Genomic DNA, 20,885 nt, shown 5'->3' on the forward strand with positions numbered 1-20,885 from the left:
TGCTGAAGAAGGACATTGCCTTCGCTTCCTCTGCAGGCGGAGGCCGGTGTACTGCACACAGGCCCTGGGGTCTGGGATCAAGCAGTGGAGATGAGCTGTGCCCCCTCCCCATTACCTCTTTGCTCCCCTTGCACTGGGGTTTCTCACCCCCAAGGTGACTTTTGGGCTGTTCCCCACCCTTGCCATTTAGGATCCTGTCCCCTTCCCCTGTCCCCCCTCTCCTGCCTACTCCCCAGAAAACCTCTTCTACCAGGAAAAGCCATTAGGATCCCCCTGGGCTAATAACCCTTCGCCTTTTATTGCGAGGAAACGAAACCCCATAAGAAACCCTACAACTGCGGCATTTCACCGGGTACAGCTGCGCGCTGCCCTCAGCCCTTCTGGGGCGCCCCGGGCGCTCCCCTGTCACCGGAGGGGACAGGAGGGGACCGGAGGGGACAGTCCCTTCCCTCGGCAGCCGCTGGGTGCCGCCTCTGAAGGTTTTGGGGAGTGTGGGGGCGGGCACGGGGCGGTGCATCCCGGCACAGCACGGCTCGGCTCGGCTCTGCCCGCCCCACTCCCTGCGCCGCGCACATGGAGCCGCACGGAGCCGGCAGCGTCCTCTTCGGTGAGGGGCACCGGGGGGGCTTTGGTGGTGGTGGGGGGGAATAAATGGGATGGGGGGGGGCAGGAGATTTTGGGGAGGTTTGGGGGAAGTTAGCAAGCGGGTCGGAGGCGGGGGAGCACGTGGGGGAGGAATGGATTTTGGGGTGGAACACGTGGGGGGAGAGTAAAAAGCAGGGCTGGGGACAGGGGGGGCGCACGGAGAGGGCTGGGGAGGGCCACGTGTAGGGCCGGGGGGCACCGGGCACGTGGCGGCGATAGGGGGCCCCTCCTCCTGTTCCATACTCTTCCTCTTCCATGCTCTTCTTCGTCCTCCTCCTCCTCTTCCTCCCCTTTCCCCCCCCGTGCCCCCGCCGCTCTCCAGGCTGCGCGCACGTGTCCGGCGCCGTTCGCCGCCCAGAGCACCTCGGCAACCGCTTGCGCTGCAAAGTGGGGCAGCCCCCGAGGCTTTCCTGCACCTGGGTTTCGTTCCTCGCCCCCGTGGGCTGAATGCGTGAGCAGGATTAGGGCCGGGGCTCGCCCCGAGCTGTTTGCCGAGGCTCGTGCCTCTCTCCCCGCTGGAAATGCCGTGCCTGGTGCGCAGGGCTCGGCTCCACGTTTTTCCCCTCTGCTTCACATTGGTGAATCATCCTGCAACAAGCAAGCACGCCCAGGGTGCTCTGCCTGCCCTTCCTCGCCACGGCTGGCTGAATCCTGACCGTCAGAGCTCAGGACGTAATTTTGCCTCTCCCTTCCTCTTGCAGCTCCTCGGACGCGCACGTAATAAAATGTCTTGGGACTCTTGCTGCCAACTGCCAGCACCGTGCCCCCTCGGGTTGTTCCTTACCTCTCATGTTTCTTCCTCGATGTCTTTGCCTCTACCTCCAGCTTTTCCCTAGAGCAAAACTTCGCTGATGTTGGGGAGAGCAGAGTATTTCCGTCTGCTGCCTCTCTCCCTACCTAAGGGAGGGCGACCTGGCTCTGCTGCGCTCTGGAGGGGATGAGCCTCGTTCTGTGTAGTTTTGGGGGCCTAAGGTGCCCCTGGGCACTGTTTCATGGCAGCCCATTTTGGGGACGCCAAGGTTTGTCCCTGTAGGGTATTGAGGTGGGTGCGCAGTGCTTGGGGTCACTTCGTCCTGGAGCCATCAGAGAGCAATGCGTATCAGGGACACCACGAGCTTGTCCGCCCAGGGCTGGGGCTCCCCCTGGGGACCCTTTGCACGGGCACTTTTGCCGTGTAACCCTCACTTCAGCTTTTTTGTCTTCTGCTTCCAGGCTGCGAGCTGACTGCCAGTACCAAATCCTACACGTTTCAGGTGGATGAGGAAGACGACTCCGACCACGTCTTGGCCCTGTCTGTGGTAAGAGAGATGAGAACAAACCCCAGGAGCTGGCAGCCAGCATGAACAGAGGTTCACGTCCCTTGCTTTGTGTGGCAGCACCTCACCTCGCATGGCAGCTGGGCCGGAGCATTGCTGCGGGTCACTTATCCCCTGGAGAGCCCGGGCTGTGTCTCCTGGGGGAGCAGTACCCAGGATTTCCATTCCCCACCCAGGTCTGCCTCACGGATGGTGCCAAGGACGAGTGCAACGTGGTGGAGGTGGTCGGGCGAAACCACGAGAACCAGGAGATCGCTGTGCCCGTGGCCAACCTGAAGTTGTCGTGCCAGCCCTTGGTAAGAGGTGGTTTTGAAGGCTCAAACGGGAGAGCTGCAGGGAATTAGGCATCTCTGGGTGTCTGTAGGCCTTTCCACAAGGACTCTGCCTGTGAGCTGCTCTGCAGCTCGCGGGGAAATGCCCTGGTAGCCTTGGCCTGGTTGCAGGTGCCCCCAAAGCCTCCCTGTGTGGGTACGTGCTGCTGCCCAGCTCTGTGGGGTCAGCCCTGACCCCAGACCACCCTCCCAGCCCCTGCATCTCTGGGGTAGCCTCACAGGGCTGAGGCCACGGGCTCTGCCTATTGCCTGGGCAGGGGTGGTGTGAGAAGGACGCAGCCTGCTGGCTGAGCGCCCTGCGGGGGCGCACGGGGTGCTCTGCTTCTGGCCTCTGCCCCTAACTTGGCTCCATCTCTTCACAGCTGAGCCTGGACAACTTCAAGCTGCAGCCCCCGGTGACTTTCCGCCTGGCAGCGGGCTCCGGCCCCGTGCACCTCGCCGGCTGGCACCAGATCAGTAAGGGCTCGTGTCTGGGGAGAGGCCGGGGAGCAGCAAGGGCCAAAGACCCCCCCCCCCCCCTTCCCGGTGGGTAACAGAGCTCTTTGTGTGTCCCAGCGCACAGGGAAGACATTTCCTTTGAGGAGGACGACGAGGACATGTCTGAGGAGGAGGAGATTGCTCCCATCGTGCCAGCCAAGAAGGAGCGGAGGAAGCAGTGAGGGTGGCTCCGGGCGAGGTGAGGGGCTGGGCAGCCCTGCAGCAGGGTCCCGGTGGGGGGGTGCTGCCCTGCCACGGGGGGGCTGTGCAGTGGGACCCCCTGCAGGAGGCTGCTGCTTTCAGTCTGCTTCTTCCCCCAGGTGCTCGCTGAGACTTCCTCCTGGATGACTTTTACCTCGGACACCTCTTGCCAGGACCTCAACGCTTGCTGCTTTTTTTTTTTTTTTAGTATTATTGTTTTTTTCTGTTGGATCTTTTTTGGGAGCGGTGAGCTCCCAGCACTGGGGTGTCTTCTTCCCTACATCCCTAGGAGGCTGATCCCAACCCCAGACGGGTGCTGCTGGTACGTCCCCTCTCCCTGTCCCTCTGCTGGGAGCTGGGGATGGTGGAGGTGCTCCTTACCGTGTGCCTTTTTGCTGCCCTGGACCTCTGCTCTCTGCACCTGGCTCTTAAATGCCCAGTCCTGGCCCCTTCCCCAGCAGCTGGACGTAGAGCCAGAGGCAGTTTCACTGATTCTTGGCTGCTTTTCTGTACTCACACCTTGTTTTTATACACTTGGAAGTGTGGAACCGGGGCCCAGGCTGCACCCTCACCTGCGGGCTGGGAGCTCAGGGCCTGCCTGTGATTTGGAGGGGGGTTGTGGGTCAACCTGCTTTGTAAGGAACCGTTTTTTACACTGAATAAAGGTCTCAGGTGTCAGGTCTGGTGGCTTGGCAGGTTCCTCCCATGCTCAGGGTGGTGGGGGATGCTCCTCTGTGTCCCCCTGCTTCCCGGGGAGCTGTTGCGGATGCAGAGCACCCACGAAGGGCTCGCGATCTCCACTCTGCCCCATGAGCTCTGCAGCTGGGGGACCAAGGGGCAGGGGCTGAGCTGGTCAGGGCCCCAGCTCCGTGTGTGCTCCACCTGAGTGCTGTCCCCATGAGGTGGTGAATCCTCACCCCAGGTCCTGCTCTCCTCACCCCAGCAGCATCCCGGGGAGGGATGAAACTCCAGCGCCTGCACAGCATGGGGCTGAGCTTTGCTAGGAAGCCCTGTCATGGTTAGGGGGATTTGGAGCTCCCTGTGCTTTGGCTAGCTGGCACCTCACACCCCTGGGGGCTGGCAGCCCAGCTGGTCTTGTCCTAAGGGTTTCTCCAGGGGTTTCCTCATATCCCTCTCCCAGTTCTTGTTTGCTGCTGGCCCTGAGGAACACCATGCCCTTTCCAGCCATGCTGCTGGCCTTTTTGGTACGGCTCCGCTTGGACAGCGAGTTTCTTGGGCTGGTAGGAAATCCTCCAGGGCAGATCCTTTGCTCCTGCTCCATCCTGGGTTATGAGTGGGGCCGTTCCCCTCCTCCAGGACCCGTGCAGCTCCCTCCCCATCCCTCACCCCTGTTTAATTCTGGCTCCAAACACCCCTTGACCAGCCCAGAGGGAAACCGCTCTCACCCCAGCCCTCCAGGACAAGGGGACAGTGGGGTGACACCGATCCCTGCCAGGGGGGCACAGGGTGGGGGTCTGGGTGCGTGCATGGGGCCGAGGAGGCGGCGGGGGCTGCCGGGTCCCTCTTGGGGACCGCTAGATGGCAGGCGGGCAGCGCCGTGCCTCTGTCCCTTGCGGAGGGGCCGGGCAGCCCCTGGGATGCTCAGGGAGGTGACATGTCCCTGCGGAACCTGGGGCTCTCCCAGCAGCAGTTTTTGCCAGGCAATGGGGTGCCCGGGGCTGGAGGTCTGTGCCCACGAGCACTACCGGGAACATGGGGTGTCCTGGGGAGGTTTGTGGGGAGCGGGGGGATTTGGCAGCCTTGCTGGCTGAAGGGATGTAGGTTTTTTTTCTCCCCGAGGGCTGTGTGTGTGTTTGTGGGGTGCAGGCACAGGCAGCGTGTCGGTGCCCTGTGTTCGTGGTGCAGGGGGGGAGTTTGGGAGGGGAGCGGAGCTCTGGCTGTGCCTGTGTAGGGTCAGGATGGTGCCCAGCCCCTGCCAGAGCTGGCACGCACATGACCTTATAGAAGCCTGCATGGGGTCTGCAGACCTGCCGGTTACAAACCCCAAATCTGCGTCCCAACATCCCCACCGCCCCGTGGCAGTGAGCGCCCCAGGCTGGTGATGCTGGGCAGGGTGCTGGGATGTAGCAGGGGGTGACATGGGACAAAGCTTTGGAGCTGGGGCTGTCTGGCCAAGCCGGTCACAGGGATGGGGAGGAGGGATTCAGGGCTTGGAATCGGGGCTCATAAGGGTATGGGTACAGCCAGGGTTGCATCCAAGGCACTTTGCAGAGAGGGGAGCAGTTCTCCCAGCTCCTGCACCACTGCCAGTGGTGCTCTCAGTGCTTTTGGGACATTTGCCCCCCTCTCCCCAGCCATGTCCCAGCCTCGATGTGCTCGGAGGTGAGTGCAGGGAGGGGGGGACTCGCTCACACACGGCGCTTAATGGGGAAGGATGGGATTACAGGGGTCACGCTAGGTGAGCAGCTTCCTTCGCCGAGCTGATGGTATCAAAGCAGGTGCCCCCGGCTGCAAATACCTTGGGCAAACAAACAGGGCTGCCTGAGAGCAGGTGAGCTCGGGCACGGCCGGGCTGGGGGGTATCGGGGGGAGCAGGAGGCTTGGGGTGCACATGGGGCTCCTGGTGTGAGGGCTGCATTGTTTTGCATGGGGTGGGGGGAAAATAAGGGTGTATGTGTATATATATGGGGTGTGGGTAAGGGTGTGGGGTCCAGAGCTACTCCACGGGGTGGTAGAGGTGCTGGTGCCCTGGGAGCCAAATGATGCCCCGGGAACTAAATGATGCCCCAAAAGCAGATGGCTGTAGGGTCTCTCTGGGCTCTGAGCATCCTTCTTTTTTGCTGCATTTCAGGGCTCTGCATGCTGACATCTCAGGGGATGGATCCCTCCCTGCTCTGGCAGCACCGGGCACCCCGCCACTGTCCAAACCACGCAGCAGTGACATGGCCACACCGTGCCGGCAGGCAGAGCTGTGACACACCGGGTGTGCGAGCACCAGGGCCGTGCACCCACGCTCTGGCCCTCCTGGAGCAGCCTGCCGTGCTCGGAGAGGGCTTCGGGGTGGCCGTGTTGAGCCAGCCCGTGGGACTCCCTCCTTTCAGGGGTCAAGTCTGAGTTGACTTTCGGGGATGGAGGAGAGGGATGGGGAGCTGCTCTGCTGATCACGGCCTGGGAGAGGTTTTCCTCGCGGTGCCCCGGCTCTTCTCGCCCCCCATAAGATGTCCTCACATTTGCAGGCAGCCCCCGGCTGGCCGGGAGGCGCAGCTGTGGCCGTGCTGTAGGTGGGGCTGGTCCCCCGCTCCATGAGCGCTCCGCTTCTGCTCCCGCTTCCCGAGGGCGAGCCGGGGCAGCGCCGCTCCCCTCCGCAACCGGGGGGGGCTGCGACCCACCGCCACCGCCTTGCGGCCAGCAAAATGCCCCGGGTGCGCTGCGCGGGAGCAGCCCCGTCTGCTGGAGAGGCCGAAATTCAGGGCTGGGGTCGTTCTGGTGCTTGGTTGTGGGCTGGGAGGTCTTCGTGCCCCCCGGGAGGGGACAGGGCTCCTCCAGCTGCCGCGTGTGCAGCGGGTTCCCGCTGGGTTTGTCCGGGTGCTCGCAGGGTGCGAGAGCTGGTCAGAGCCTCTGCTTGCGTGGGGACACGTCCCCAGCCTCGCGAGGGGAGCTGTGTGTTGGCGGAGTTAGAGCCGGGACACCCGCGGCTTTATGGGCTGCAGCAGGAGGTGCTGGGGGCGCACGGGGCAGCGCCCGGGGGATGCTGGAGCAGGGCTCGTGCCACGAGACGGGGCTGAACCCGTAACACCTAAAGCTAAGGGTGAACCCGGTTGGGCAGAGTTAGAGAGTCGTGGTCCATACCTGCTGCCACGTTACAGAAATTCCCAGGGCTCTTCCCCGTGACAGCTCGGGCACTGCCCCACCACGCCGTCCCCTCCTGCATCCCACTGAAGCCAGCTGCGCGTCCAGGCAGCGACAGCAGCTCTGCTCCCGACAGCCACAACCCCGATACCCTGGGGTCGCAGGTGCCCTGCCCTTCGACCCCTCCGTGGCACAAATCCAATCGCTGCGGGCTGGGACATCCCTGACGCTGGCAGGGCTGTCACCGCGCTTCCCTGCCAGGGCTGGTGGCAGCCGTGGGGACAGGGGGTGCCTGGAGCAGCGGGGCTGTGCCCCCGGGGGGATATAAGGTGTGCTGGTGGGACCCTCCTGTGTGGTCCCCTGATCCCAGCCCTGCTGGTGGCAGCCCCGGAACGGGCAGGATTTGGCCTCCGTGGTGCCCTTGGTGGCTCTGCACTGGTGCTGTCGGGGCTCTCTGGAGGGATGGGCTTGGATTAAGGGGGTTTGGGGCAGGTCCTTGGGGTTGGCCCAGGGCACAGCAGGTACGGTGGGAGCGTGCCCACCCCGCTGCTCCTTTGGGGTTCGCTCTCACAGGCCCTACCACATCCCCCCCGTCCCCCATGCGGGGTGCCCGGGGCTGGATCCCCAGGATAGGGTCAGGACGAGCGGTGTCTCCGCCGGGCTGGGATGTCAAAGGGGCCATAACCCTGGTGTTTTGCAAACTCCTGGGGTCAGCAGTTCAGCTGCCACTGACACGGGGGCCCGGAGACACACACGGGCATTTTGGGTGGATGCTGTAAGCAAACAAACGGAGGTAGAGTTACAGCCGGCCGACAGCCCCCCGGCCACCGCTGTTAGCTTTAGGCTTAGGCCCTAAGCACCCGTAGGCACCGGGGCTGGATGCAGGCTTCCTCTTCCCAGGAGGACCCAACCCCAAGCCAAATCCCCTGGTGCTGCTGGCTGGGAGCTGAGCAGCAAAGGGCTGGCATTTTGGGGTTCTGGCTCAGCTCCTGGGTGGCCCTAGGGAGCCCCTCCCGCACCCAGCCTGGCTTTGAGCCCCGTCCCAGCCCTGCCTGGTGCTGCAGACCATGGGGATGGTGCTGGGTGAGTTGTGCCAGTTGGGGATGCCTTGGGACCGGGTCCTGGAGAGGCTCTTTGGTCTGTGCAAGGCAGGGAGGAATGGGGTGGAAGTGAGCAAGCACCACGTGTGTGCACATCCTCATCCATGTCTCCACGCGTGTCACCCCCTTTCCCATGCAGATGTGCCATGGCCATTCCAGGTCAGGCTGCTCATTTACCAACCCCTGCCACACACAGAGCAGATTTGCCCCAAAAATGCCTGATTTGGGGCTTAAATTACTCAGGGCTGGGGATGCCATCTTCTCCCTGAGTTGATCCCACATGAACTGCCCTTGCTGGGAGCCTTCAGTCTTTGCTGCTGGCTGGTCTAGCTCAAGCCCAGCTGTGGGACTGACGTGCACCTTTCCTGGGCTGGATGGCCATGAAAGGTCTCTTTCCTTGCAGGTATGTGTGGTCTGGGGGTCTGTCTCCCCATCACTGCCCTCCACAGGGCTCCTGGATACTCTCAGCTCTTTACCCGTCTACAGGAGGATGGCATATAGGACTCATCTACAGGAGGATGACAGAGCCAATATTGTCACCAGCGCTTCCACAAGCACGTTTCCAGAAAGCTGCTGGGCAGGAGGTGGCGAAATCATCTCCAACGGGCAGAGGCAAGAGCCCATTTCTTGAAAAAAAGCCATGCAAGCAGGCTGACAGAGGGACCTAACGGGGCCACGGCACCCTGGCCGGTCCTACACAGGGCTGGGTGCAGCTCCAGGGGGCTGAGCACGGGGGTATTCCCCTGGCCCGGCGTTCCCACCACTTACAAACCATTCCTCAGCCCTTTTCCTAGTAATTGAATAGAGAGGAGAAGGAATTGTGAGCGGGCTCTATCTCCCCTCCCCACTCCTGGTTTGCCCCGGGGCGGCCCCGGGCGCTGTGGGTAGCGCAGACAAGGTCATTCCCATGTAACACATCCTGGGGGGCTTCGGCCCAGTTCCTTCCCTTTGGGGGGAGGCCGGGTTAATGGTGAGCGGTGGGATCGCCCCGGGGCTGCTCTGCACCGCTCAGCCATGCCGGAGCTGCTGCTGCCTCCGCAACGCCCCATTAATGCCGCGTGGGATCAGTGGGCAGGGGGCTCGGGCTGGGCAGGGTAAGAGTGCTGGGGCTGGCATCCCTCTGGCTTTTATGGGAAGACTCCGTGTGCTTTGGGGTGGTTTATGGCCAAGCATCCTCCAGACTTGGCTGTAAAGTATTGCAAACTCTGGGTTTCCATGAATTTCGGCTCTCCATCAAGTGGTGTCGGAGGGGAGATGCTCAGGTACAGGGTTCTGGTGTCCTCGTCTGCATGAAAACAGACATCAGCCCCATCCTGCCCTCACCCTGCTGGTGCTGTCCCTCTGTCCCCTTTCAGAGAGCTGCTCTGCACTCTCTCCGAGCCCACGGTGCCTGCAGGGAGGAGCTCTCCTCGCCCTCAGGCTGGCTCCGTGTTGGGATGCTCCCCTGCATGCGCTGCTCCTCTGCTGGTCAGGATTAGTGCTGTGGTCCATGTCCCTGCTCGGGCAGGGATGGAAGGGACCAGGGGGCTCAGCTCAGCCTGCAAGGGGGCTGATCAACAGGCTGATTCCTTTCTGTTCCCTTGCACAGAAAGAAACCTTTCCAAATACACTTTTTTAAAACTTAAAAAGACAAAGAAGAGGTGTGAGGGGGCTCCTTCTTCACGAGTGACCCTAGGGTGGGCCGGGAAGCACTGAGGGCAGGAGGCAAATCCTTCTACCTGGGCACCTGCCATCCCTGCTGGCCGTGAGCCCAGCACCCTCGGTGCTGCCCACCCTGGCTGCCCTCACCACCCTGCTGTGCCCCTCCCCTGCCCAAAGGTGGGAAGGATGGGGCCGTGGAGGCCTTGGCCCTGCTCCCGGTCCGCTGGCAGGAGCAGGAGCATCGTCTGTCATCCCGTGTCAGCACAAGTGCGGCTGCCCCCCGGTGATCCCGCGCCGGCCCGATTTTACGGCCACGGCTGGCACTTGAGGCTGTTTGCCGAGGGCAGGGGGCACACACGGAGCTGTCAGCTCCCGGCCGCCCCTGACCCCCTTCGGGACACCGTAAATCTCCCGGTTCGAGGCAGCCGGGGCCGTTCTGGACACGGCGCTGTCCTGCACATCGTGTCGTGCAGGCTGGCACGTGGCCTGGCCCCGCACCCACTGGGGCTAAAACAGGGGTGGCGGCTGGTGACCACGAGCAGCATCTGGGACAGAGATGCTGTGTCTGAACCCCTTTCATTTTTATGCATAAAAAAAATAAGGATTTCCCTTTTTTTAAAAAATTTTATTTTTTTACCTTAGAGCATCAGGTATATCTCGTGCTCTCTGCTCCGGTTTTGCCTGGCGCTCCCTAGACAGACAGATTTATGGGCACGGGAGCTGCCTCACCCACACCTCAGCACATCGGTTTGATGGCTTTTCTCCCAAATGCCTGCTGGACTGGTGAGCTGAGCCTGTGGAAGCCCTCTTCTGCTTCACCGAGCATTTTCAGTACCGATCCTGCCTGTTCTGGTGGTGCTCCTGAAGTCTGCCAGGTAAACGCAGGCTCTGCCCAAGACTTTTTTTATCTTTTGCACCAAGAAACAGGGAATTAAATGCGCAAGAGGCTGGTTCTATGGGAAATTTGGGGCAGAACGAGGTGGCTACCAGCTCTGTACCCCTGCACACTGCTAGGTCTGATGATACTGATGCAGGGATTTTTTTTTTTTGTCAGCTCTGTGGGGCCAGCCCAGGGATGGGGCAACGTCCAGGTTCCCCTGCCTGCCCTCAGTGCCCCCTGCCTGGCTGTAGGGTGCTGGGCAAAAGCGGGTGAGCCCCAGGCACCTGGCCCCCCAGGGACACCCACTAGGATGGCTGTAGGCGGCATTTTGGGGTGAAACACCGAGTGTGTGGTGGGTTGTGGTGTGGGTGCACAGGGGGTTGGGGTGCCCACGCAAGGGGAAACCCACAAGCTGGATGTCAGCGTGCACGAGAGAGAGAAAAGCGTTTTGTGAGTGTGGTGGGAGAGTGCCTACGTGTGCGGGGCATCTGGGGGAGGAGTGTGCAAAGGGGGGGCGTGCAAAGGGCCGCGTGGGTCCACACCGAGCGCGGGTGGAAAGGCTGCGTGTGCGTCGAGGGGTGCGTGGAGGGCTGGGGGTGCGCGTGTGCAGGGGCCGTGCGTGTGCATGGACACGAGTGGGTGCGGGGAGCGCGCACACGCGTGCGGGGGGCTGTGCACAAGCGTGTGTGTGTGTGTGCGTGTGTGTGTGTGCGTGTGTGAGCGCTGTCACTCAGAGGCCGGCTGCCGGGAGCTGCCTTCCCAGCGGCGGCAGATAGCGCTGATTGCTGATTCGAGGAAACAAAATAGCAATTGTAATTATGGGCTCTGATAAGATAAAGGAAGGAGCGGGGAGCTCGGGGACCGGCAGCGGGGCCCGGCCGGCAAATTAGCGGCTGTCACTCAGCCCCGAGCGAAGGCGGCGCCGCTCGCTCCACCGACGACCCCCGGCCAGGTACCCGGCCCCGGGGGCCGCCCGCCCGCCGCAGCCCCCGCCCCGGTGCGCTACAGGTGGCGGGGCCGGGAGCTGCCGCCGGGGCTCGGCGGCACAATGCAGCCCTCGGAGGCCCTGCCCGGGCTGTGGGGCTGAGCCCCGGCCCCCCGTGCCCCCCCCCCCACCCCTCCGCCGGCCCTAGGGTTGTCCGGTGCCCGCAGCAGGTAAGAGCCCCGGGGGGATGCTCGGGGAGGAGGGGGGGGGGGGGTCCCGCTGCTCCGCTACCCCCGGCTGCGTTATTTGCTCAGCCTCTCGAAACTCCTGCCCCCCCCCCCTCCCCAATCCCTCCCCACCTCCATCCGACCCCCCCCCTCCCCTCGGTCCCGTCCGTCCCCTCCCTCCCCTCCTTCCCTCCCTCCCTCCGCCCCGGTAATCCTTTTAATGTCTGGCACGTCCAGCGAGAGGGCTCGCCCGCTCGGCCCCAATCCACAAGGAGCTGCGGAGCGGTGGTGTCCCCAGCGGGGAAAACCCTCCGGGCTTCCATCTTCCCCCCCCCCCTCCACCACCACCACCACCAGCCCTTAAGCCCCCATTTTACAGATGGGGAAACTGAGGCACGGCGCGGGGACTGCAGCCCGCAGGCGGCTGCTCCCGTAGCGCCGGCTCCGAGCAGCCCGGAGCCCCCCCCACCTCGGCAGGTACCGCCGGGGGGGGGGTCCCCCTGCGGCTGCCGCCCCCCCGGGGGCCGCCCCCCGGGAGCTCCGTGCCCGCCCCCCCCGGGACCTCGGGGCCGCCTCCCGGGGCGGCAGCGGGGCCGGGAGCGGGACGGGACGGGGGGCGGGGGGGGGACTCCCCTCGGTGGGGTCGGGGAAGGAGGGGGGGGGGCCGCCGGCCGTGAGCCCCCGGGGGCTGGGAGGGCGGACGGGTGGGCTTTTCCCCTCTGTAGCCGCTTGTGCCCTCCTTTCCTCCGGGCGAGGAGGACGCGCCGGCAGGGCGAGAGGAGGCGAGGAGCCGAGGCAGCGCCGCGCCCCCCTTGGCCCCCCCCCGGGTCCCCCCGCCCCAAAACGGGCGCTCCCCGCCGCCGGGTCCCGGGCTCCCGGCCCCGCACCGGCTCCGCGATGGACCCCTGCTCCTCGCTCTTCAGCTACGTGTGAGTACCGGCAGCCTCCAGCCTCCCTCCTGTCCCCCCCCCTCCTCCCCGGGACCCGCAGCCCCCCGGCTCACACCTCTCTCCTGCTTTCTGTCCGTCCCCGTCCCCCCCCCCCCTCCAGGTTAATGCACTTGTTCGTCCTCTGCCTGCAAGCCCAGGTAAGCGCCTGCTTCGCCGCCGGCTTTGTTTCGTGTGTGTGTCCGTGTCCCCCCCCCCGCCTCCATCCCGGGGGTCCGGGGGTGCCCCGAGGCCGCCGCGCAGCGCCCCGGGCTCGGGAGGGAGGGAGGAGGGAGGGAAGGAAGGAAGGAGGGAGAGGGAGGGCTGGAGGAGGAACACTTTAAAACCCCGGAGACAAAAGTCGCCCGGCTGTAAAAAGCCGAGGCCGGGCGGCTGCCCGAGGGGGGAGCCCCCCAGGCTGCGAAACGAGGGGCAGGAGGGGCGAGCTGCCAGGCAGGGAGCACCCCGGGGCTCAAGGGGTCGCGCGCTGTTATTTTTAAGTAGCTTTGGGTGCCGGGTTTTCCCCTTCCCTTCCTCTACATCGCACCGTGGATCCCCCTTTCCTCTTGTCTGGGGTTGTTTTTCTGCGCCGCTTCACCTAAAAAAAAAGTAAAGCGGAATTAAAAAGAAGGGGGGGAGAAAAAAAGAAAAAGCTGTTTCCTTACTAAAAAGCGTAGGTTTTGATCCAGCTTAAAATTGTCAGACTGTAGCATCGCTGGTTTGTATCGCCAGAGACAGAAGTGTCACGAGCAGATTAAACAGCCCGGGCAGAGCTTGTGCAACACCCGCGTAGCAGTGGGCGCATCGCTGGGAGCGGTGCGCCCCCAAACCGGGGCGAAGCCCCCCCTTCCCCACACATCACAGGTGCAGGAGTTTTTGGAAATGCTCTTTAAGCTCCTCTTTTTATTTTGCTGGAAGCTCGGGGAGGTGGGGGGGAAAAAAATCGAGTTTCCAGCCCGAAGGCAAAGGGAACCAGGCACTGGGAGTGCGCAGTTGTGTAAAAACATAGCTGTAATATTTTGGAGTATGAGATGGAGACCAAATAGCGGCATGGCTAATGACCTCTCCTCCACATGGTACCCTCATCAGAGCCGGGAGAGAATCCCGCTGCATTATCCAAACGCCGTCTATAGGAAACACACATGCACACACAGCAGCAGAGGGAGAGAGCTGACATTGTCAAGGGGAGATATCTATATAAAGGCAGCTCGGGGAGAGCGGCGGCTTCTGCTTTTATTGGGTTTTTCTGTTGTTGTTGAAGACGGGAGGAAATCTTCCCATTTGACGTGGGGGTGGCGGGGGGTAGTCCCTGCCTTCTGATGTTGAAAGGAGCCATCTCCCAACATTTGCTCAGAATACATCTTTATAAATGTCAGGGAGCAGCGAAACTTTCCAGACTTAAAAGAGGGATTTGAGACGAGGGGGGAAAGGACTCCTGTGCAAGCTCGGAGCCAGGAGCTGAGGGGGGGAGCGGGTTTGGCTGCTCCTGAAAATCATTTAAAGCCCGGGAGCAGCAGCAGCAGGGCTGGTGGCTCTGGAGGGGACGGGCTCGGCGTGCCGGGGCTGGGGACAGCGATGCGCCGGCACGGGCAGCGTGTCAGGGTCCCGGGGGTCTCATGCCACCAAATGCTCAGGCTGGGGCACGGTTTCCTTGCACCTTGTAGCTCTCTGCCTTACCCGCGGGTTTTGTGTTTAAAGAGCTCAGTGAATGAGGCGCTTGGGAGCAAATAAAGAGCCCGGCACCCGGAAGAAAGGCAGTTGTTGAAAGAGCTGGGGCAGCGGCTGGGGTACGTGTGCCGGGTGCTCCTGTGGAGGTGATGAAGTTGTGGGGATCTGTCGGTCCCCCGGGGGCATGGTCCAGTGCCCATCCTGCACATTTCCCCCGGGACCCCTCCAGCACCCAGCCTTGATGCTCATCTCAGGGACCCCGGTGCCAGCTGGGACCCCCTGCGTCCCGGGGAGGCCTTTGGGGTTGCCAAGTCCCATCATGTTCCCGAGTCAACTGCACCTCTTAGGGCACGGCTGGAGGGGTCCTGGCTCTGTAGGGCCACCGTGTCCCGCTGTGTCCCGCTGTTTCTCCTTTGCTGGCGCAGGAGGCACTGCTGCCATCCTGCCTCCACGAAGCCCGGCGGGCAGCCGCGAGCGATCTTTGCTCAGCCCATTCGCCCCTCTGAGGAGTAGAGATTATAATGGTGTGTCGTATATTTTTTAATTTCCTAAAGGTAACTGTTCAGTCCCCACCTAATTTTACACAGCATGTGAGGGAGCAGAGCCTGGTGACAGATCAGCTGAGCCGGCGGCTCGTCCGTACCTACCAGCTGTACAGCAGGACCAGCGGGAAGCATGTGCAGATCTTGGACAACAAGAAAATCAATGCGATGGCAGAGGATGGGGACGTGCACGGTAAGGACGCGCGGTGGGGGCGGGCAGCCGGGGAGGTGTCCGCAGCGCAGCGTGGCAATTGATGATTTCCGACCTGTTCGTTAGCCAGAAATCATTAAAATCATTCGGCTTGCGGGGGCTCGTGGAGGGAAAACACAGGGGTCAGTGCTCAGCGGCCGCAGGACTCGAGGTGAGGGCACATTCCCCGTGTCGAGGGAGGGGAGCGGAGCTTGCAGGATGGGCTCCGCTTGCTTCTGCCTGCTCGGTTGCACCGCGCACCTGACTCGGAGAGCTCGGGGTGCCGCTTGCTGAGCTGCAAAAGATGTTTCAGCACGGGGCTGGGAGTCTCTGAGACTTCCGTTTGGAAAAGAAATAGAAAGAAAAGTTGAAAGGAGAAAAGAGGGAGGGGGCAGGAAAAAAAAAAAAGAAAAAGGTGAACTGCTTCTCCAGAAACCTGCCCTGAATTAGAGCTGCCAAGTGGAGTTTTCCCGACGTGACCCCCCCGTGCCTCCCCTTCCAAAGCAAATCCCGAGCGCAGGGTCAGCGAGGCAGTTGGCTGCTGGTGAGGAGAAGGCAAAGCGGGGGGCTCTGCGATTTCCAGAGCCTGAGCTGCGCCTGTCCCCTCTGCCACTGTGCCAGCCCTGGCACCCCATACCCAAAAGCTCTGGCACCCTGGGGAAGAGGGACTGGTCCCAAAGGCGAAATGCTTTGACTGCGTGTGCCAGTGACACACGGGGATGGCCAAACACTGCACAGGTCAGTAGTGGTGTCCCTGTGCTGCCATGGCCCCGGCTGTGCTCTATGAGGGCAGCCCAGGGGCCGTGGACCTGATCCTGGACCCTCTGCAGGCAGGAGGTGCCTGCGTTTGCAGGCACTGCAGGCAGGAATCACAACTGTTGTTCTTTGGTATTAGCAGCAATTTCCCTTTCTTGCTTGGGGAGATTAGTAGAAGTACTTTTCTTCCTTCCCCTTCTCTATTTTTTTTTTCCCTTTTGCTCTGGCTGCAAATTTCACACTGAACTTTTCACAGTTTGAGCAAAGCTCGGGCTCCCCCGTACAGCGTTCGTCTTCCAAACGAATTATTCCCACTCTAGAGCAGCCCTGGATTGAAAGGGCATTAGCTAATTTCCCAAGCAAAAGGATGAGGAAAAAAAAAAAAAACAGAACCCCAAACCCTTGTCTTGTTTCAGATCTGTAATGCCTGGGCTTTGAGAGGCAGCTCGTGCATACTGAAATAACGACCAGGTTTAAATAAGGCCAGGAGGAGGGGACTAGCGGTGGCTCGAAAAACTCTATTAAAACGTAATAAAAAAAGGTTAAGCATTTGAAGAGCGAAGGAGGAAAATGAAGACTGATCTAAAACAGAAAGAGAACAAGCAGTTTTTCAGATGTAACATTTTAAAGGAGTTGCAAGTCTGTAAATGTTAAAATAGAGGTTCAGGATTGTTCTATATGAATCTCTAGGGAGGCCCCCATGTCTGGAAGAACTATTAAAACGCTTCTTACTTTCACCTTTTTTAACATTTCCTGAATACTTTCTCCTCTTCGCAGTCCAGTTGGGGGATCAAGTGTGTCTCGCTGCATTTTTTCAGCATTTACGTAGCCACTTTCCCTTCAAAGTTTTAGCATGAAACATAATTTTACTGGGATAAATCTGTCACTTAAGCGAAAGAATAGAGTTGAAAATGTTAAGCTCTGCTCCCCTCCAGAAGCAGAGGGGGGGGGGGTCTCCCCAAAAATGCTATTCAGAAACCCACCTCTGAAGAAAGGAGCCCCCCTCCCCAAGCCCCTTCATTCTTCTTATTTTTTTTTCCTCTAATTTTTTGGGGTGGGCGTGTAGAAGGGGTTGATTTATTTTTGCGGCTGACCCCTTTCCCCACGCTGACGTTTTTACAGCCGGCTTCACATCCAGTCCGGCGGTTCCCCGTTATATGTCTTAATTGTCGATATTTGATTGACTTCTTTTCATTCCGAGCGGAGGCGGCCGGGCTGTCCCTCCGGGGCTGCGACCGCGACGACGCTGCGAGCCCTGCCGCCGCCTTCCCCCCGGGTCTGTAGGGTTTTTCTCCGTGCTCGGGGCCGTGCGGGTGCCGGTGGCAGGTTGTCCTCGTCCTCCGGGCTGTGGCGGGGCGGCGATCCCAGGCGTTGGCCGTAAATCACGGCCGCCCTTTGAGACGAGGCTGGGAGGGAAGCAGCGCGCATCCATCGCCCGAGCGCGTTTTGTGCCTGCTGGGGCCGAGGCCTCCCCGCTCCCTCCCTCCTCCTCCTCCGTCCCTCCCTCCCCGCTCTTTCTATCTCTCGGAGAGAGAGAGCAGAGAAAAATCAATGCTCCTCAAACCTTTTACTGCCTCCCGGATCAATTCTTCCCCCCCCTTTTCCCCCAATATGGATAAATCGGGGTCCCTGTCTCAGCGGTTCGTTTACGGAGCTGCGGCTCCGCTGGCCGGTTTGGGGACGGTCCCTCTGGGTGCTGAGCTGTGCTGGTGTGGGCTGAGGCTGTCTCTTCCCAAATTTCTCTGCTCTGAGCACAACCTGTGCCTGGCTGGGGGAGCGGAACAGAGTGCAGGGCAGTTTGGGGATGGGATTTTCTGTAGGATGGCGCGGGTGAAGTCCCCACTCTCAGTGCCATTGACCCCAGCAGCACCTGTGATGCGAGGGAGGCAGGATCAGGGCATCGCAGAGAGAAGGGCAGCAGTTTGTGTCTGGTCCTGGAGCTTGGTTTGGCGTTTGTGTGCCTGCAGCCTGCATTTGCCATTGAAAAGCATCCCCCTACAAAACCACCTGCTGCCCTCTGGGGCTGGGCACCGCTGGGAGAGCCGAGCACCATGGGGTGGGGATGAGAGCGGGCTGCACCGTGGCCCTGCAAAGCTGAACAGCCCCTGGGCAGAGGCTGGAGAGCAGAAATGAGGCACTTAGCCATGGCCCTGTGAGGTGCCGCGTGCTTAGGGGCCCTGCAGACTGTGCTCGGGTTACCTTGCTGAGTTGGGTGCATGGGAGCAGGTGCTGATGCTCGGCGGGACCTGATGTGGGTGAGATCTTTGGTGGTGAGATGGGACAGTCCCAGCTGGCTTTTCATGGGGAAATCTTTGGTGCTCGGCGCAGCACAGCCCTGCTGAGGTGTGAGCAGGTAGCTGCTGTCGTACTTGGGGCTTGCCCCTGGTCTCTCTGTGAGCAGAGCTGGCTGGGGGGCCGTGGCAGCAGGGCTGGGGGAAGGATGCCCCGTCCCCATCCTCCCCCTTCCCCGGGGACGGGTGGGCTCCGGGGCTCGTGTTCCCAGGGCGGAGGCAGGAGGGAAGGTGACAGGTCTATTTATAGGCGGCCCATCGACCCGGCGATTTGCATAGCTCCTTCGGAAGTCAATCGATGCCTCCATTAAAAAAACTGAGACCAAATCAATACGCCCTCTCGACTCGCGCAAAGGTGAAAGGCATTAAAAGGATGGCCGTACCCTTCACGCCCCCCTCCTCTGCCAGCTGCAAAGTCACTGCTCCTCCTGCAGCCCTGGCCCGGCAGAGAGGCGCAGAGCGGTGTCCCCGTGGGCTGGGGACATCTGGCAGCGTGCCGTGCAGGGCAGCTGGCTTGTCCCCTGCATGTCACCGTGTGCCCTGATCCCAGCTGGGACACCGCTGGGGTACCCGAGCTGCGGAGCCATGCGGAGCTGGGCAAGGGAGAGCTGCTCCTGCACGGCTCCGGGTGACAAAGTGACGTGACCAAGGTCATGCAGGGACACTGTGGCAGGGCAGGAGGCTGGCATGGCTGGGCTCTCCGTCCCTGTGACCCCCCCCATTTCTTTCCTCCCCAGCCAAGCTCATCGTGGAGACCGACACCTTCGGGAGCCGCGTGCGCATCAAGGGGGCGGCCACGGGTTTCTACATCTGCATGAACAAGAAGGGGAAGCTGATCGGCAAGGTAGGGGGCTGGCACCAGACCCCCAGGGATGGGGGTGTCCTGGGGCTTGGTTTTAGGGGACGGGGGGATGAGGCACCCCGCAGCCCAGGCGGGTGGGAAGGGGCGGGCAGGTGCCGTGTGGGGCGCATTCCTTGTATCTCCCCGAACAAATAGGCGGGTTGCTGGGCTATTCTCCCCGATTACATGGTACAAGGGCCGGGAATGTCGAGATGCTCCGCGGGGCAGGCTGCTTAGTCACGGTCCCTTCGAGCTGCTGCGCTCCCTCCCTGGGGCGGAGGGGTCTGGATGGGGGGAAAAAAATCCCCGTGGGGCAGCGATTCTCTGGGAGAGTTTTCCCTGCCTTGGGGCTGTGGGATGTGGGTCCTCTCCCTGGTCCTGGTGCTGTGTGTGATGTGGAGGAGCTTGGCCTCCAGCTGCCACCAGCATCTGTGGGCATTGTCCCCACGGACCCCATGCTGTCCTCCCCCATTGCCCCTACTGTTCTGGGTGGGATGGGACGGGATGGGATGGGTGGCTGCACTGCCACAGAGATGGAGAGTTTGCTCCCAGTTGCTGGCAGGGGAAGCCAGCTGGTGGCAGGGATGGAGGCAGGATGGCAGCGGGCAAATATCCCCCGGTGTGCACAAGGGGTTGAAGCATTGGACAAGCCGTGCACGGGGGCTCGCAGCCTGGTGCTGGCATCGCGCTGGGGACAGCCTCGGGCCAGCTCTGACCTGTAGGAGAGGTGGGAAACGAGCTTTGAGCCCCTCCACGAGGACCAAAACCCGAGCCGGGGTGGCGAGGAGCCCCGTTTGCTGAACCCCCCCTTGTCCCCTTCTGTCCCGCGCAGAGCAACGGCAAAGGCAAGGACTGCGTCTTCACGGAGATCGTCCTGGAGAACAACTACACGGCGCTGCAGAACGCCAAGTACGAGGGCTGGTACATGGCCTTCACCCGCAAGGGCCGCCCGCGCAAGGGCTCCAAGACCCGGCAGCACCAGCGCGAGGTGCACTTCATGAAGCGGCTCCCCAAGGGCCACCAGACCACCGAGCCCCACCGGCGCTTCGAGTTCCTCAACTACCCCTTCAACCGCAGGAGCAAAAGGACTAGAAACTCCAGCTCCAAGGCTGGCCCTTGACTTGCCAAGCCCTGAGGACTCTGCTTAAGAGCTTGGTGGACTTAACCCGTAGAGACTTTTCCTACGCGGTTATTAAAAAAACAAACACAACAGGGGATGGGGGGAGGATTTAAAAAAAAAAAAAATTACCTGAGGTAGTTGTTGATAATTTGGGGGGGCGGTTTTGTTTTTACAAAAAAAAAAAGGCAAAAAAAAAAGAGGCTCTATTTTTGTACTCCAACTTGAAAAGAGATGAAACGTTCAGAGACTGGTGAAGGGGGGGGAAGAGCCCTTCGCTTAGCAGTGGTCTAGTCTGTTTGGGGTCGTGTTTTGTTCTGTAATTTTTTTTTTTGTAGCTCTAGGGGGAAAGGAGAGGAAAAAAATCACCATTTAAAGCAAACAAGCAAAAAAAAAAAAAGGAAATCCAAATGTGGGAGCAACGTGCTACCTAAATGAACTGAGTGGATGCTTGACGGAGAGGACGGAGAAGTCGGAAAACGATGGGGCGGGGACGTGTCGGAGGCGAGGACCCACGGGTCCATTCCAGCCCCTTCCCAGCACCGCTTGGTTTTGTCCTCGGGAGCAGGTGGGGGTGATGGACACCTCACGGGAAGTCCCGGACCGACTGGTACCTCTTGCCCCCCAGAGCATCTCTGGATTTTTTATAATTTTCCTTTTTATTCCTGAACTACTACGGTGAGGCAGCAGGCGATGGCTGCTGTGGAGCAGGCTGGTGGTATCTTTTTTTTTTTTTTAATGAGGAAAATGTGAAAATTTTTTTCCGTTTATTTTTTTAATCAGATGGATGTTTTCATCTAATTAAAAAAGTTTACAAATTGCTGTGGAGCCATTTCAGGCTGGTTTTGTTGTAACACTCGGTTTGTGGTTGACGCTTCCATTTCCAACTGTCTCTTCCAGGTGTGCTCTCTGATGAGAAACACTGCCACCTTTTTTTTTTTTTTCCCTGGGAAATGAGAGGTTTTCTGTAAAAATTTCTGTGCTGACAGAATCCTAGTTC

General features: G+C 60.9%; 2 protein-coding genes across 6 annotated transcripts; both read left to right on the forward strand.

Annotated features, from left to right (window-relative positions):
* The first annotated feature begins 450 nt into the window (after window positions 1-450).
* On the forward strand, window positions 451-3,649 carry NPM3 (nucleophosmin/nucleoplasmin 3). Its single transcript, XM_080597744.1, has 6 exons — window positions 451-607; window positions 1,858-1,943; window positions 2,138-2,257; window positions 2,656-2,749; window positions 2,849-2,969; window positions 3,091-3,649. The coding sequence occupies exons 1-5, from the start codon at window positions 574-576 to the stop codon at window positions 2,950-2,952; spliced, it is 438 nt and encodes a 145-aa protein (XP_080453870.1). The 5' UTR covers window positions 451-573; the 3' UTR covers window positions 2,953-2,969; window positions 3,091-3,649.
* A 7,026-nt stretch (window positions 3,650-10,675) lies between these two features.
* FGF8 (fibroblast growth factor 8) lies at window positions 10,676-20,290 on the forward strand. Of its 5 annotated transcripts, none has more exons than XM_080597742.1 (6): window positions 10,676-11,557; window positions 12,313-12,483; window positions 12,605-12,641; window positions 14,736-14,883; window positions 18,665-18,771; window positions 19,601-20,290. In XM_080597742.1, the coding sequence occupies exons 2-6, from the start codon at window positions 12,452-12,454 to the stop codon at window positions 19,886-19,888; spliced, it is 612 nt and encodes a 203-aa protein (XP_080453868.1). In that variant the 5' UTR covers window positions 10,676-11,557; window positions 12,313-12,451; the 3' UTR covers window positions 19,889-20,290. The 5 variants fall into 5 exon arrangements, with proteins under 5 accessions (XP_080453868.1, XP_080453867.1, XP_080453866.1 ...); XM_080597741.1 differs by having other exon boundaries at window positions 10,679-11,557; window positions 12,280-12,483; window positions 14,703-14,883; XM_080597740.1 differs by having other exon boundaries at window positions 10,679-11,557; window positions 12,310-12,483; window positions 14,703-14,883.
* The last annotated feature ends 595 nt before the right edge of the window (window positions 20,291-20,885 follow it).

This window comes from Anser brachyrhynchus (genome assembly GCF_964034855.1).
Source record: "Anser brachyrhynchus genome assembly, chromosome: 6".
Taxonomy (NCBI): Eukaryota; Metazoa; Chordata; class Aves; order Anseriformes; family Anatidae; genus Anser; species Anser brachyrhynchus.

Excerpts from the sequence above, each read along its gene's own strand:
- NPM3 (XM_080597744.1), top strand. The coding sequence starts at position 574 with ATGGAGCCGCACGGAGCCGGCAGCGTCCTCTTCG. Across the intron at positions 608-1,857 it reads AGCCGGCAGCGTCCTCTTCG|GCTGCGAGCTGACTGCCAGT; the intron begins GTGAGGGGCACC and ends TTCTGCTTCCAG. Across the intron at positions 2,750-2,848 it reads CGCCGGCTGGCACCAGATCA|CGCACAGGGAAGACATTTCC; the intron begins GTAAGGGCTCGT and ends TGTGTGTCCCAG.
- FGF8 (XM_080597741.1), top strand. The coding sequence starts at position 12,452 with ATGGACCCCTGCTCCTCGCTCTTCAGCTACGT. Across the intron at positions 12,484-12,604 it reads TCCTCGCTCTTCAGCTACGT|GTTAATGCACTTGTTCGTCC; the intron begins GTGAGTACCGGC and ends CCCCCCCTCCAG. Across the intron at positions 18,772-19,600 it reads AGGGGAAGCTGATCGGCAAG|AGCAACGGCAAAGGCAAGGA; the intron begins GTAGGGGGCTGG and ends TGTCCCGCGCAG.